Source organism: Typha latifolia, chromosome 14 (genome assembly GCF_019914945.1).
Source record: "Typha latifolia isolate L0001 chromosome 14, TyphaL0001v2, whole genome shotgun sequence".
Taxonomy (NCBI): domain Eukaryota; kingdom Viridiplantae; phylum Streptophyta; class Magnoliopsida; order Poales; family Typhaceae; genus Typha; species Typha latifolia.
In genome coordinates, this window is record NC_133099.1 from 5,941,021 (window position 1) to 5,955,508 (window position 14,488).

At 44.6% G+C, this 14,488-nt stretch overlaps 1 protein-coding gene across 1 annotated transcript in view; it reads right to left on the bottom strand.

Moving 5' to 3' along the window:
• LOC140800849 (diphthine--ammonia ligase) overlaps positions 1-14,488 on the bottom strand; it is a 32,979-nt gene that overhangs the window by 13,628 nt on the left and 4,863 nt on the right. Inside the window, exons 4-5 of the mRNA XM_073155743.1 lie at positions 13,608-13,833; positions 13,454-13,486 (exon numbers count right to left, since the gene is read on the bottom strand). Coding sequence (XP_073011844.1) covers positions 13,454-13,486; positions 13,608-13,833 — 259 coding nt within the window. The remainder of the gene's footprint in view (positions 1-13,453; positions 13,487-13,607; positions 13,834-14,488) is intronic.

The window sequence follows — 14,488 nt, forward strand, 5'->3', positions numbered from 1 at the left end:
GTCAATGGGGATTAGAGGTAACCGGCGTCGAGATGACACACGACTAGGGCTTGAACGAGAATGGAGAATAGTTAGGGTAGAAGAGAAAGGGAAGAAAATTCAATATTCATTCATAATCCTCTCTTAGGTTGCCATCCACATCTTAAGAGACTAATTTAGAAAGCAAAACTAACAAGTAGTAACCCAAGAAATATTGTATTCTCGTCGATCGCATTCGAACGGGGTCGAGCGTACTCGAACGTGCAATTCGCATTCTCTGTCGTTGCGAAGGTATGCAGGGGTTCACATACGTACGTTCAAACGGGGTCGAGCGCGTTCAAACACACAAATCACGTTCTCTATCGATGCAAACGTATGCAGACGTTCGCAAGGGGCGTTTGAACACAACCTCCCCGCGTTCAAACGCGACATCTAGAATTCTTATTTTCTAAAAAAAATAACTAAAACAAAATAAGAAATAGGGCTCATTGGTTGTATCCATGTACAAGATAGCTTAGTGTGGTCTGAATCACATCATTTTATTATGCTTCTGCTCACTTTGTCCTCAAAGTGCAAATCTAAGATAACGGTCCATCAATATTGCGTTGGATTTCCATGATGCTTGATCATTTCCATGATGCTTGATCATTTCCATGATGCTTGATCCTGTGTCTGACCGACCCAGCTCATCAACACCTCTGTGATTATTCGTCCTTCACGTCTAACCTTCCTTTGTGCTAGGGCCTTCTCTGGAGTGAGCTCAACTACCCTCGCTTCAGGCTCGGGTAGTTCTGCTCAATTGGACCGACTTGAGCTCTCAAGCTAGATACATAAAAAACCGAGTAAACTCGGGACGACTCGGGTAAGTCCAACTTATATGCAACCGCTCCCACCTTCCCTAGGATCTGAAATGGACCAAAGAAGAGATGTGCTAGCTTTTGGTTCTGAATGGTTTGTACCGAGATTTGCCGATACAATTGGAGTCGAACATACACCCAATTGCCAACTTCATAGCTTCTATCCTAGTGTTTGCAATCATACGCATGCTTCATTCGATTCTGTGCCACTGCTAGGTGAAGCTTGAGCCGCTTGAGTACTTCATCCCATTCCACTAGCACCTCATCTATATCGGTACAGTCAGGTGCGCTCGGTCGATCATAAGATCACAATGTGGATGGCACGCGTCCATAAATAGCCTTGAAGGGGGTCATCCCAACAGCGATGTGGTGAGCCAGGCTGTAAGAGTATTTTGCCCAGGGTAGGTAAGCTAACCATCTCTTCGGTCGCTTCCCGAGAAGCATCGCAAATATTGCTCAAAGCAGCGACTAACAACTTCGAATTGCCCGTCGATTTGCGGATGATACGCCGAGCTCATTTTCAGTTCAATACCTTGCTGCTTGATGTACTCTTACCAAAAGTGACTCATAAAAATTAGATCATGGTCTGAAACTATTAACCTCGGCATTCCATGCTACCGGGCTATTTCCTTCACAAAATTTTCTGCTACCTTCTTTGCGGTGTGCAGGTGCGCTAGAGTTGAAAAGTGCGCATTCTTCGTCAACCGATTGACCACCACCATTATTATTGTATGTCCTCTGACCTAAGAAAGTCTTTCAATAAAATCCATTGCCACATCTTTCCAAATTTGCTTCAAAATGGGTAGGGGTTGCAGCAGCCCTGTCGATTTCATCGAGTCCTCCTTGGTGCGCTGATAGATTTCATAGGCTCGAACATAGGACATCACTTCTTTTCCTGCTCCTGCTCATACACAATTTGTGTTAACTTTTCATATATTTTGAAGGTTCCCTCATGCCCCGCCATAGGAGTGTTGTGGAAGTGGTGAATCAATGTCAATCGCAGTTCGGGTTTGGCCGGTACCCGTACTCGCCCTTGATCTAGCAGTAGACCGTCCTTCACTTCTAACCCAGGATAGCTAGCTGGTTCTTCCTCTACTTTCTTCATGAGTTCCAACATCTCTAGATCTTCAACACATGCAGCTCTAATCTCTGAAAGAAAAGGAAAGACCAAGATAGAAATCATGGCTAGGTCGGCCGGTTCGGGTTGCTGCGATAGTGTATCGGCGACCCGATTCTTAGTTCCTTTTTTGTACATCAATTCATATTCGTACCCCAACAACTTTGTCGTCCACCATTGCTGTGCCAAAGTGTGAATCCATTGTCTAAGGAAGTAGGGAAAACTTCGCTGGTCAGTACGCACCACGAATCGCCACCCGATGAGATATGATCTCTATTTGGTGATGGCATGGATAATGGCTAGCATCTCTCGCTCATATATAGACATCATTTGGTTCTTCATCGACAATGCGTTGCTCATGTACGCCACTGGCCTCTCTTCTTGCATGAGGACAGCCTTCCCTGACACGTCGCATTCCACCACAAAAGATTTGGTGAAATTGGGTAATGCCAAAACCGGCATTGTGGTCATTGCCTTCTTCAATTCTTCAAATGCCTTTGTTGCTGCCTCGGTCCATTAGAACTCCCCCTTCTTCAGTAGTGATGTCAAGGGGGTGGCGATCTTGCCATAGTTGGCAACAAATCGGCGATAATAGCCCGTCAATCCAAGGAAGCCCAGCAATTCTTTCGGTGTCTTTGGAATCTGTCATTGCACCATGCTCTGTACTTTGAAGGAATCGACTTCCACTCCTGCCGCTGATATAATGTGGCTAAGATACTCCACTCTAGGCTAGCCCCATAAACACTTGCACTCCTTCACCTTTAGCTCATTATCTTTCAAAATCTACAATATTCCGTGAAGGTGAACAAGACGCTCCTTTTATGAACAGTTGTACACAAGAATGTCGTTGAAGACAAGCACAAACTGCTTCAATAGCACCCTATTCATCAACCCTTGGAAGGTGGAGGATGCATTAGTGAGTCCAAAATGCATGACTTTGAACAAATAATGCTCACTTGGATTAGGTGGTAGCCGGCTCACAAAACTAACTTGCTGAAGAAAGAGGCCTCCGAGAGCTCATCCAAGAGTTCTTCAATGATAGGAATAGGATACCTATCTTTCACTACGATAGCATTGAGTGCACAGTAGTCCACGCAAAATCGCCATGTTCCATCCTTCTTTTGCACTAGGAGCACCAGTGATGAGTACGAGCTCTGACTCGGTTGGATGATTACGTTGTCCAGCATCTCCTTGACAAGCTTTGTGATCTCCTCATTTTGCACAAATAGGTACTGGTAAAGTCATACATTAGCCAGCTCAGCTCTGGGAGTAATCTCAATGCGGTGGTCTTGGGATCGAGCCGGTGGCATGCCGCGTGTTTTTTCAAACACCTCACTGAATTCCTTCAGCAGGGCTGACAAATCAGCAAATACTTCTTTTTTTGTATAATCTACTTGACTCTGGATTAATTGCATTAGAAGTCCATGGCACCCAGCCCTTGGCAATCCCACTATCGGTTGAAGTTGAGCTCCAAGTCACAATCAAATTCTGTCTAATTGCACTCGTTTGCCACTTCGTTTGAAATCCATCCACATTTCTAAAAAGTCAAAGGTCACCGAGCCCAAACTTTGCATCTATTGGGTCGTCAATATAATGTCAGCCCCTTGTAAAGCCAAGGGGTGAAGATCCAAGGTGAAGAAATTGACTTGATTCTTCAAAAGAACCCCTCGGCATACGCCATTCTCCTGGAGCATCGTGCCGTCTCCCAAAGCTACATCGAATCCAGAGGTAGCTTCTATAGCCATTCCTATCTTCTTAACCACACGTTCATCCATGAAGTTGTGGGTGCTCCCGATGTCGATGAGGATCCTCACTGTTTGATTCTTCATGGTGCCGTCAACCCAAAGTGTCCTTGGTGCATTAGTGCCAGTGTAGGCATGCATAGAGATCTCAACGTTGACCTCCTTGCTGCTCTCCAAGGCCTTTTGGTCTTCCACCAAGTCATCAAGTTCATCTTCCACCACTTCCTCTTCCTCCACATCCTCCGCTTCGTCCAACACCATCACTGTGGCCGCCAATCAGGCACATTTGTGCTCGGGAGTGAACCGTTCATCATAATAAAAGCACAGCCCTTTAGCTCTTCTTTCTTCAACTTACGCTAGGTAAGTCTTCTCATGGTAACTCGGGGAGATCCCCTCACCTCTAGTTGTGGCCGTGGAGGTAATCTTGCACTTGTTGTCTTTGGTGGAGCCGCCGACACATGATGTGTAGTTGTGGTTTGCCAAGGCACTCCAAATTCCGTGGTGCTCCAGCCTAATACAACTAGAGCTAGTTCAAGTTGTATTAGAAAAAATAAATTTGCTTGAAAAAAATAAGGCTTTTTGCCTGGGGGCGTTCGAAGCCAGGGACCGCGTTTGAACGCACCATTCGAACGCACCATTCGAACGCCTGCACGCGTTCACAAAAACATAGAATGGGATTTGTGCGTTCGAACGCCTGCACATGTTCGCAAAGACAGTGAACGGGATTTGCGCGTGCGAACGGGCGTCGCGGCGAGAACGATTGGATTTTAGGAATTTGTTTTTGTTGTTTGGATTAACAGGATAGCCTATAAGTATTGTGGAGTGCACCCTAGTTGGGTCAGATTATGAATGGATCTTCTTTCTCTCTATCTCCCTTCATCTCTCTTCCTCTTTATGCCCTAACTTCACATCGACCCTGATGTGGGCATCATCTTCAATTTGACCATAATAGAATTACTCGAGTCCAATTTGGTCTAATTGTTGATTTTTAGTTCAAATAATCAATTGAATTAGTCAATTGACAGATATGGTAGCCTATATGCGGGGGATGTCCGCATTGAGTTATTATCTAAATTGGGTTAGTCAATTAGGTAAGACTTAATCAATTAGGATCCTATTAGGAAATAAATTCCTATTAGAATCTCAATTGATAGTTATGGTAAGCTTATATGTGAGAGATGTCCACATTGATTTATTACCTAAATTGGGTTAGTCAATTTAGGTAAGATAATCAATTAGAGTCCTATTAGGAAATAAGTTCCTATTAGAATCAGCTAGAATCAAAGTTGTTAACCTATTTAAGGGTTATTGCATGAGAAACAAGGACAAATTGGAACAAGATTATTTTGAGATTTCTCACTTTCTCCCTTGTGGTCTTCTTCTTCTTCTTCTTCTTCTTCTTCTTCTCTCTCTCTCTCTCTCTCTCTTTCTCTCCCTTTCTCCTACTCTGTCTTAAGATTCTTCTCTAATCTCTTCTACTTCCTCTCTAAACCTCTCCTTTAATCTCTACTTTTTTTGTTGGTTATTGCTGCTGTCCAGAAGATTCCAGTAGTGAAAGAGAATCTTTGGGTGCCCAGACGTGAAGAGGAGAACTTGGCTTCAAAGTAAAAGCACTACTATTCTATTTATTGGTAAACCTAAACTCTACAATCTTTCCTTACACTATATTATAGGCCATTCTACTATCAATATACATATTTGAGAGTTGAGGAAGCTACTGCCTTATCTGAGTGGTTTTCTCTCCTTCCATCTAGTAGTGATCCTTTTAATCAATTAACTTCTTATCAGTTATTGCTTACTATATTTTACTTTAGTTACCTGTTTGGGTCGATTGTTCTCCAAAACCTTGCATTCATACTAGATTTGCATCAGACCCCTAGCCAACATTGGTTAGATCCTTCTCTTCGTTTGTCGCTGCTCTACTTTTTCTAGAAGCGACCCCTTCTTTCCCCTCATCCGATCTCTTTTCTAATCGCAAGTATCCCCATCTCTATATTCATCCCACTTTTATCCCTTCCATCACCATCAAAAAACTTCCTTCAATCCAAATACCCAATCTAAATCTCTCCTTAGTCTGGTTTGTGACAGTGGTATCAGAGCCACCAGTTTTTGAACTATGACTAATACAAGATCAATGGCGAAGCGCAGGATGACGGATGCCAACTCAAACCCAGACCTAAGCGCACCGGCAACCGCGGGCAGTACCAGCGACGCTAGCACCAGTGCCATGCCAAGTGCGCCTGTTCCCACGCCGCTCGATCCTAATGTTGCAGTGGTTATCTAGCAAATGATAGACCAACAACAAAGGATAATGGACTATCAACAACGAATGCAAGAAACCCTTGTACAATCCCTACACGAAGAGATCCGTATAATAACTTGCGGAGAACTAACACCGGAGGAATTCGCCACAACTACGCCAGCGGCCAACCAAACTCCACCGACAATGAGAATTTTTCTAGGGCATACGGATGCATTACTGCCCAACTCTCCTAGGCCAAGGATGCCATACACGGCCCCACCTGGAGTGAACTATGGCGTGGATGGGGGAAGAACTAATCACCACCAAGGCAAAGGCGAACCAGGAGCAGCGTGGCCATATGATGATGAACATGTGGCTGCTCGCGAGGAAGAGGAAAGGAGGCGTCGTGGTCCGGAGATTCACATCCTTCATCCGCTAGCAGTGAGGATGGATCCCCTCATAGACAATGGACGCGATTATGGCATCCGCGAGCGATCCGCTCGGTTAGAATTTCCAAAGTTTAATGGAGGTAATCCTATTGATTGGATTTTTCGTGCCGAACTGTACTTTTCATGTCACGACACGCCGAAAGAAGCTAAGGTACCTATTGCGAGCTTTCATTTAGAAGATGCGACCTTACATTGGTACCAATCAATGTATGCCCACCAACTATTCGACAATTGGACGGCATTCACCTTCGCATTAGCTCGACAGTTTGGGACTGTTGGATATGAAGATTATGGTGCTACACTCTCCAAATTGACACAAAAAACTATTGTGGCAGTATATCAAGAAGATTTTGAGCACCTTAGCAGTCATTGCTTTCCAAGGTGACCACAAGAAGCAATGAAGAGCACATTTTTGCCAAGGCAACGTGAGGAGATAAAAGCCAACGTTTATTCCATGCAACTGTGGACTTTAATGGAAGCTTTTGAAATTGCCACAAAAATGAAACAGAAGTATACTACTTTAAAAGGGACTAAGAGAACGAATTAGACGTCGAAAGACAGCCAATATATGCCACAGACAACGCCCATAACTGGCAGTTCCAATTCCATGACGAAACCACTGGCGCTCTCTTTGGGACAGCAGGGTACCCTGAGACCGACGACCGAGTTCAGAGGAGGAGGCATGCAACCCAAGTGCTGGTCCTTGTCCCAAGCGCAGGTGGATGAAAAACGAGCCAAGGGCTTGTGTTTTTTGTGCGATGAGCACTACACTCTGGGGCATCAATGCGCCAAGGCTATAGGTAGTGTCATGTTGATCGACAACTATGACAAAGAGGCCGAGGGGGATGTCACAGAGGAGATAGTCGGAGAGAAGCTTGAGGAGATAGTGGAGGAAGATATACAAGCCGAGATCTCGATGCATGCATATTTCGATACTAGCGCCCCAAAGACCCTTCGGGTGGATGGGCTCTTCCGAAAGCAGTGTGTATATATCCTCATTGACATTGGTACGAAGTATAAGGCTCAAGGCTGAGCCCACTATCGGATTCGATGTGACCATTGGCGATGGCACCCGCCTCAGAGCTGACAACGTCTATCGAGGAGTGGTGGTACGGGTGTAGGGACATAGCTTCACCTTAGACTTGTACCCGCTAACACTTTGAGGAGCTGACATTGTGCTAAACACCCAGTGGTTACAGTTCTCGATCTTGTCACATTTGATTTTTCACAGATGAGACTCAAATTTTGAAGAGATGGACGTGTAATACGACTCGAGGGAGTTTGCACGCAAACAAGCCCCTTCTTACAGCCGTTAGTAGGAGCTCCACGGATAGGCGAAGTTACCTACTTCTTTCAGCTAGCGTCGACGGAGTCTTGGATCGTCTCTGACTTAGGTGCTCGTCTTGATTTGGATTGCTTATTAGCTGATTTTTCTAGATTTTTTGAGGCTCCACGAGGGCTGCCACCTGCCAAGCATGTTGATCACAAGATCAAGATTGTATCGGGGGCTGAACCGGCAAATGTGTGGCCCTACCGATATCCACACATCCAAAAGTAAGAGATCTTGAGGCTGATTGCAGAAATGTTGGAGCAAAGCATTATTTAGCCAAGTCGGAGTTCCTATTCCTCACCGGTTTTGTTAGTGACAAAGAAGGACGACAGCTGGCGTTTCTACGTGGATTACCACGCACTGAACGCCATAACCGTCTAGAACAGATATCTGATACCAGTCATAAAGGAGTTGCTCGATAAGCTAACAGGAGCATCATACTTCAGCAAGCTTGACCTTCGTGCAGGGTATCACCAGAACCAAGTGCGTGCTGAGGGCGTCCACAAAACGGCGTTCCAAACTCATGTCGGGCATTATGAGTTTCGAGTGATGTTGTTTGGATTGACGAATGCATCGGCGACCTTCCAAAGGCTAATGAACGACATATTCCGTCCACTCCTACGATGGTATATGTTAGTATTCTTCGATGACACTTTAGTACATAGCAAGACTTGGGAGGAGCACTTAGTTCATCTACGGTCTGTGCTGGCACTTTTGATGGACCACTCTCTCAAGGTGAAGCGAAGTAAATGCCTATAGGCGAGCGACGAGTGAAGTACTTGGGACATATCATTTCAGCGGAGGGAGTCGTTGCCGACCCAAGCAAGGTCGTGTGCATGCTCAGCTGGACACAACCGAGGACGGTACAAGAGCTACGCGATTTCCTTGGTTTAACAAATTACTATTGCAGATTTGTAGCCAACTATGGGAAGATTGCAGCACCACTAACAGCCTTGCTGAAAAAGGATGCCTTTGAATGGACTGATGCAGCGACAAAGGCATTTGAGGAGCTGAAGATAGCAATGGTGACCGCACCGGTATTAGCACTACCCGACTTCACCAAGCAATTCGTGATCAAGTGAGATGCGTTGGGAGCAGGCATAGGGGCTATATTGATGCAGACTGGGAGACCCATTGCTTACCTTAGCAAAGCCTTGACCGGAAAGTCACAACAGCTATCCACCTATGAGCGGGAGATGCTTGCTATCTTGCATGTCGTGACAAGATAGAGACCATATTTGATAGGGAGGCGATTTGTGATCCGGATAGATCAGAGGAGCTTACCTTACTTTATGAAACAACGGATTTGTGATCCGGACAGATCAGAGGAGCTTACCTTACTTTATGGGGCAGCAGATTCACACACCTGCGCAGCAGAGGTGGGTCATCAATCTATTAGGGTATAATTACGAGCTATAATACAAGAAAAGAGCGGAGAACAAGGCAGTGGATGCACTATCCCGACAGCCCGAACCGGCTGAACTAGTGGCCCTGAGCGTGCCTATCTTTCCCTTCTTAGATGATATACAAGCCGCAGGTGCTACTAATCCAGGTATCTTGAGAATCTTGCAGGAGATAAAGGATGACCCTACGAGTCATCATGGAATTGTGAGCAGAGGCAGTTGGACCATGGGTGCATTCGGATACATGCAGACATAGGCCCGCGACGAAGAGTAATGGAGCATTTTTCATTCCATCCCTAAGGCGGGACACGAGGGGCTCGTACGAACTCACAAGAGTACTAAAGAGTTGTACGTGGCCTGGAGTATGACAGGAGCTAAGGGCATTCATGCGTGCTTGCGAGGTATGCCAATGGGCAAAGACCGACTCACTGAGGTTAGGCGAACTACTCCAGTCCTTGCCTTGCCGGAGAGGATTTGGGAGGACATCTCCATGGATTTTATTGAAGGCTTACCTTCTGTGAGGAGGTACTCAGTCATATTCGTCATGGTAAACAGGCTGAGTAAGTATGCTCACTTCTCAGCCCTAGCGCACCCATATGCAGCGAGGACGGTGGTAGAGGTGTTCGTGCGCGACATTGCCAAGCTTCACGGCATGCCGCATTCGATTGTATCTGACTGAGACCAAGTCTTCATCAGTGGCTTTTAGACCGAGTACTTTGCACTCCAGGGTACCCGTTTGAACCTCAATTCAAACTATCCTCCATTGACAGATAATCAAACTGAGGTGGTGAACCGGGGCATAGAGCAGTACCTGCAGTGCTTTGTGGGCGAGAGACTAAGGAGATGGCTCGACTACTTACCGTGGGCGGAGTAGTCCTATAATACTGCATTTCACAACACCATCGAGATGACACCATTCGAGGCAGTGTATGGTAGATCACCACCTACGCTGAGAACATACGACCCCGAGGCATCAGCAGTGAGGACGGAGACAGAGATAGAGCTGGCAGATCGGGATGTAGTTCCACAGAGGTTATGGGCGCACATGGCAGCGGCCCAAAACCGCATGAAACAAGTATATGATCGTCAGCATCGAGAGTTAGAGTTTAAGGTCGGGGATCTTGTATTCGTGCGAGTTCAGCCATATCAGCAAGTTACCCTATGTCCGGTATGCAATCCCAAGTTAGCACATTGGTATTTTGGACCGTTCCGCGTATTAGAGCGAGTAGGACCAGTAGCGTACAGATTAGCATTACCGGAGGAATCGCGAGTTCATCCTGTGTTTCATGTATCGCTATTGCGGGCGAGAGTAGGGGCGGATCAGATCGTGGGCACACATACCCGATCCAGTGGAGGAGATATGGGTATACGAGCCAATACGCATGTTAACGAGACGGAGGTGACGTTGGGAAGGGTGACTAGAGACAGAGATATTAGTGGAGTGGTTCGGACGGCATTCTAACTAGGCAACGTAGGAGTCGGAGGACATCGTGGAACGCTTTTCAGACTTCTCACCTTGAGGTCAAGGTGACGAAAGTGTGGTGGATTGATACAACTAGAGCTCAATCAAGTTATATTGAAAAAAATAAGTTTGCTTGAAAAAAATAAAGCTTTTTGCCGGGGAGTGTTCGAACGCCAGGGACCACGTTCGAATGCACCATTCGAACGCCTGCACGCGTTCATAAAAATAAAGAACGGGATTTGTGCGTTCAAATGGCCTTGACCCATTCGAACGCGCCGCGGCGAGAACGCTTGGATTTTAGGGATTTATTTTTATTGTTTGGGTTAAAAGGGTAGCCTCTAAATACTGTGGAGTGCACTCTAGTTGGGTCAAGTTATGAATTAATCTTCTTTCTCCCTATCTCCCTTCATTTATCTTCCTCTTCATGCCCTAACTACACATCGAACCATAGCCAACATTGGTTAAATCCTTCTCTTTGTCTGTCACTGCCCTACTTCTTCTAGGAGCGACCCCTTCTTTCCCCTCATCCGATCTCTTCTCTAATCACAAGTATCCCTATCTCTATATTCATCCCACTTTTATCCCTTCCATCACCATCAAAGAACTTCTTTCAATCCAAATACCCAATCTAAATCTCTCCTTAGTCCGGTTTGTGAAACAGCCCCCTTTGGCTGCCAACCGAAGCTCCCAAAGCTTCTCTTCCATCAATTGAGCTGTGGCAAAAGCCTCAAGCAATGTGGTTAGTCGAGCAGCCTTCACTTCAGCTTGAATGTCCCATCTAAGGCCATTAATGAACATGCTTTTGAGTTGAGAATCCGACTAGCCCCGCACTCAATTACTAACATGCTCACCGTAGTCCTTTGGGTTAGCTTAGTGAGAGCAGCTTAGAAATCTTCATAACTGGAGGGTCCAAACTAGACGCAAATAGCATCAGCGAACTCCTCCCACGTTCGATAGGGTTGAGCTCGGTTCGTGGCATGGTATCATCGAATGGCGATGTCTTCGAGATGAAAAGATACTAACAACACCTTTTGTGCATTAGGTGTTCGCTAGTACTCGAAGAATTGCTCCACTCGATAAACCCAATCGAGTGAATCTCCTCCGTTGAAGGGTGGAAAGTTGAGGCGAACTACACGAATTCTACGTTCTTTTTCTTCATGTCGGTTGGGCCTTCTTCCCCTTGAGTTTAATCTAGCAACTTTAGGATGATATCAAGAGGTCGCTGGTTCTTCATAATCCGCCCGCTAGTTCTTCATAATCCGCCCACTCGTCATTGTCATCGTGGTGAGGTGGATCCGATGCTTGATCGTAGTGAAAAGTCGACGGTGATACATTGCGCCTTTCAGATGGGATAGGCAGCAAGAACCCCCTAGCGTAACCACCCATGAGGTCTTCATGATCTTCCTCTGACCTGGCACGAGATGGTGGAGGCAGTGTCCCTTGGTGAAAAGGTGGTTCCATCGATGGTGCAGTCTGGGCTCGAGTAGGGAACTCAGTTGCTACCGTACCCCTTGGTGCGCCCAAGAGGACTTGAGTCATTGCTTCCATCGACGCTTGCATGGCTCGTTACGTTTTCATCATATCCGCGAAATCTTGATCAAATCTGAGTTGGTTGTAGAAGTCATTAGAGAAGTCCCGCCCGGTGAGTTTAGATTTGCCTCTGCCCTCTCCCTCAACGGAGGTGCCTTCATTGGGTCTCAACACCATAGATCTGGTTGTTGGCATGGTGTCCAAGGAACCTGGCTCTGATACCACTTGATATGGATTGTGCGTTCATTCCCGATCAAACTCAAATATAGGAAGCAGTTCGCACAGTCGAAGGAGAATATTCGTAAAATATTCACTCGTAGTTAGAAAATTACGAAGCCAATGGAGATTGTTTCGTATCTTCCTGATCTATGTTTTTATATTCACGCCCTTCGCAAATTTTTACTGCACCTGGGGCGAAAATAAGCAATATTACAATGAATGTGGAGATGATAGGTGATGTGATAGTGATGGTGATAAAGGTGGTGATAAGAGTGATGGATTTAACGGCACGTGGTGTTGAAGGGATAAGGATTAGAAGGGAGAAGTTGATTGAGATCCTAAGGAGGAGAGAAGACCCGACAGTAAGGGGGATTAGAGATAACCGGCGTTGAGATGACACACGGCTAAGGCTTGAACGAGGAGGAAGAAGAGTTAGGGTAGAGAAGAAAGGGAAGAAAATTCAATATTCATTCATAATTCTCCTTTAGGTTGCCATCTACATCTTGAGGCTAACCTAACAAGCCAAACTAACAAGTAGTAACCCTAGAAACATTGCATTCTCGCCAATCGCGTTCGAACGGGGTTAAACGCATTCTCTCTCGATGCGAACATATGCAAGCATTTACACGCGTGCATTCGAACGAGATTGAGCGCGTTAGAATGCACAATTCGCGTTCTCTGTCGATGCGAACGTATGCAGACCTTCACAAGGGGTATTCGAACGCGACCTCCCCGCGTTCGAACGTGACATCCAGAATTCTTATTTTCTAAAGAAAACAACTAAAACAAAATAAGAAATAGTGCCCATAGATTGTATCCATGCACGAAATGACTCAGTATTACATAAAATTTAAAGGGAATGCTACTGATATAAAATTTAAAGAGAATGCTACTGATACAGTATTCTTATTTTCTTCCAAACAGGTAAATCGATGATTATCATAAGGAATGATAACATATTAAAGAGAAATTACCAGAAAATCATGCAACTTAATAAAAGAACTTTATAAAAAGAAATCACCAAAAAGTCGCCTACTATGAAAAACTAGAAACTATTGAAGAGAATTAGACAAAGGTTTCACATTATAAAGTATGAGAAATGTCAGATGATTAGATCTTATACCTTAACAATAATTGCCACAATGCCCCTTCTTATCTGAAAAGCCACAATACAAAAAATAGTAAGAACTAATGATATATGAAATTAAATAAGCATATGCAACAAAAAGTTAAATTAGCTAAACATGAAATTGGTAAAGATAAAATTCACATATTACCATTTCACTAAGGAGGAAAGTTTGATCTCGTTTCCATAAATAAGCCAGAGAAACAAGGCCTAACCTCGAACAAACACTTTCAACTCGCAGCCTCTGGTAGTCGGATGCAATTGCACCTGAACAAACTGCAGTGATAGAGGGAATTTGTTGTTTAACTTCATTCAGTAGGATAAACATATCCTCTACCTCATCTCCTGGAGTCATGGCATAACTAAGACGCTGTTCTCTACATAGCAGAAGCATGAAAGATGAACTCAATGCAAAGTCATCATATGAAGAACAGTATAAAAGTAGAATACCATAACTGACAATTTTTTGCATCTCAAAGACACAAGAATATTCTGTGTTAACTCGTCATAGAAAGTAGCAGAATATCATCCAGATTAAAGATTTGTACTTGCTATAATTTTCTGTAACAAGAAACTGTAACTGAACATCCAGTACCAGAAACAGTGTTCTGCAACACGACACCAATGCATATAAATTTACCAAATTAGAGTGCCTTTAACATCTATACATCTTAGCAAACAAAAGTATCTCAATTAAATTGCTAGAGGTGCCAAATAATGTAATGCGTGTCATGTGTATCTCATTCAGGTAAGTTCATTGCATAAAACCAAAAGGCTATCTGAGAAAAATAGCACTAAATTGAAAAATGAAAAAAAAAACAGAGGTTGAAGCAACAACTAATAAATGTGGCTTTAAACCTTCTTAGCAAACTAGGATATTATACTTCTCGCAAAACAAGAGAATTAGATTCAAATGAGTAAACAGAGGGCAAGGCACCTCTAATGTTCTAAACCACCATCAACTATCTCAGTTGATTAAATGCCACACCATCACTATTAATTGCACAGGTGAAATGTAAGTCTTTATTTTAC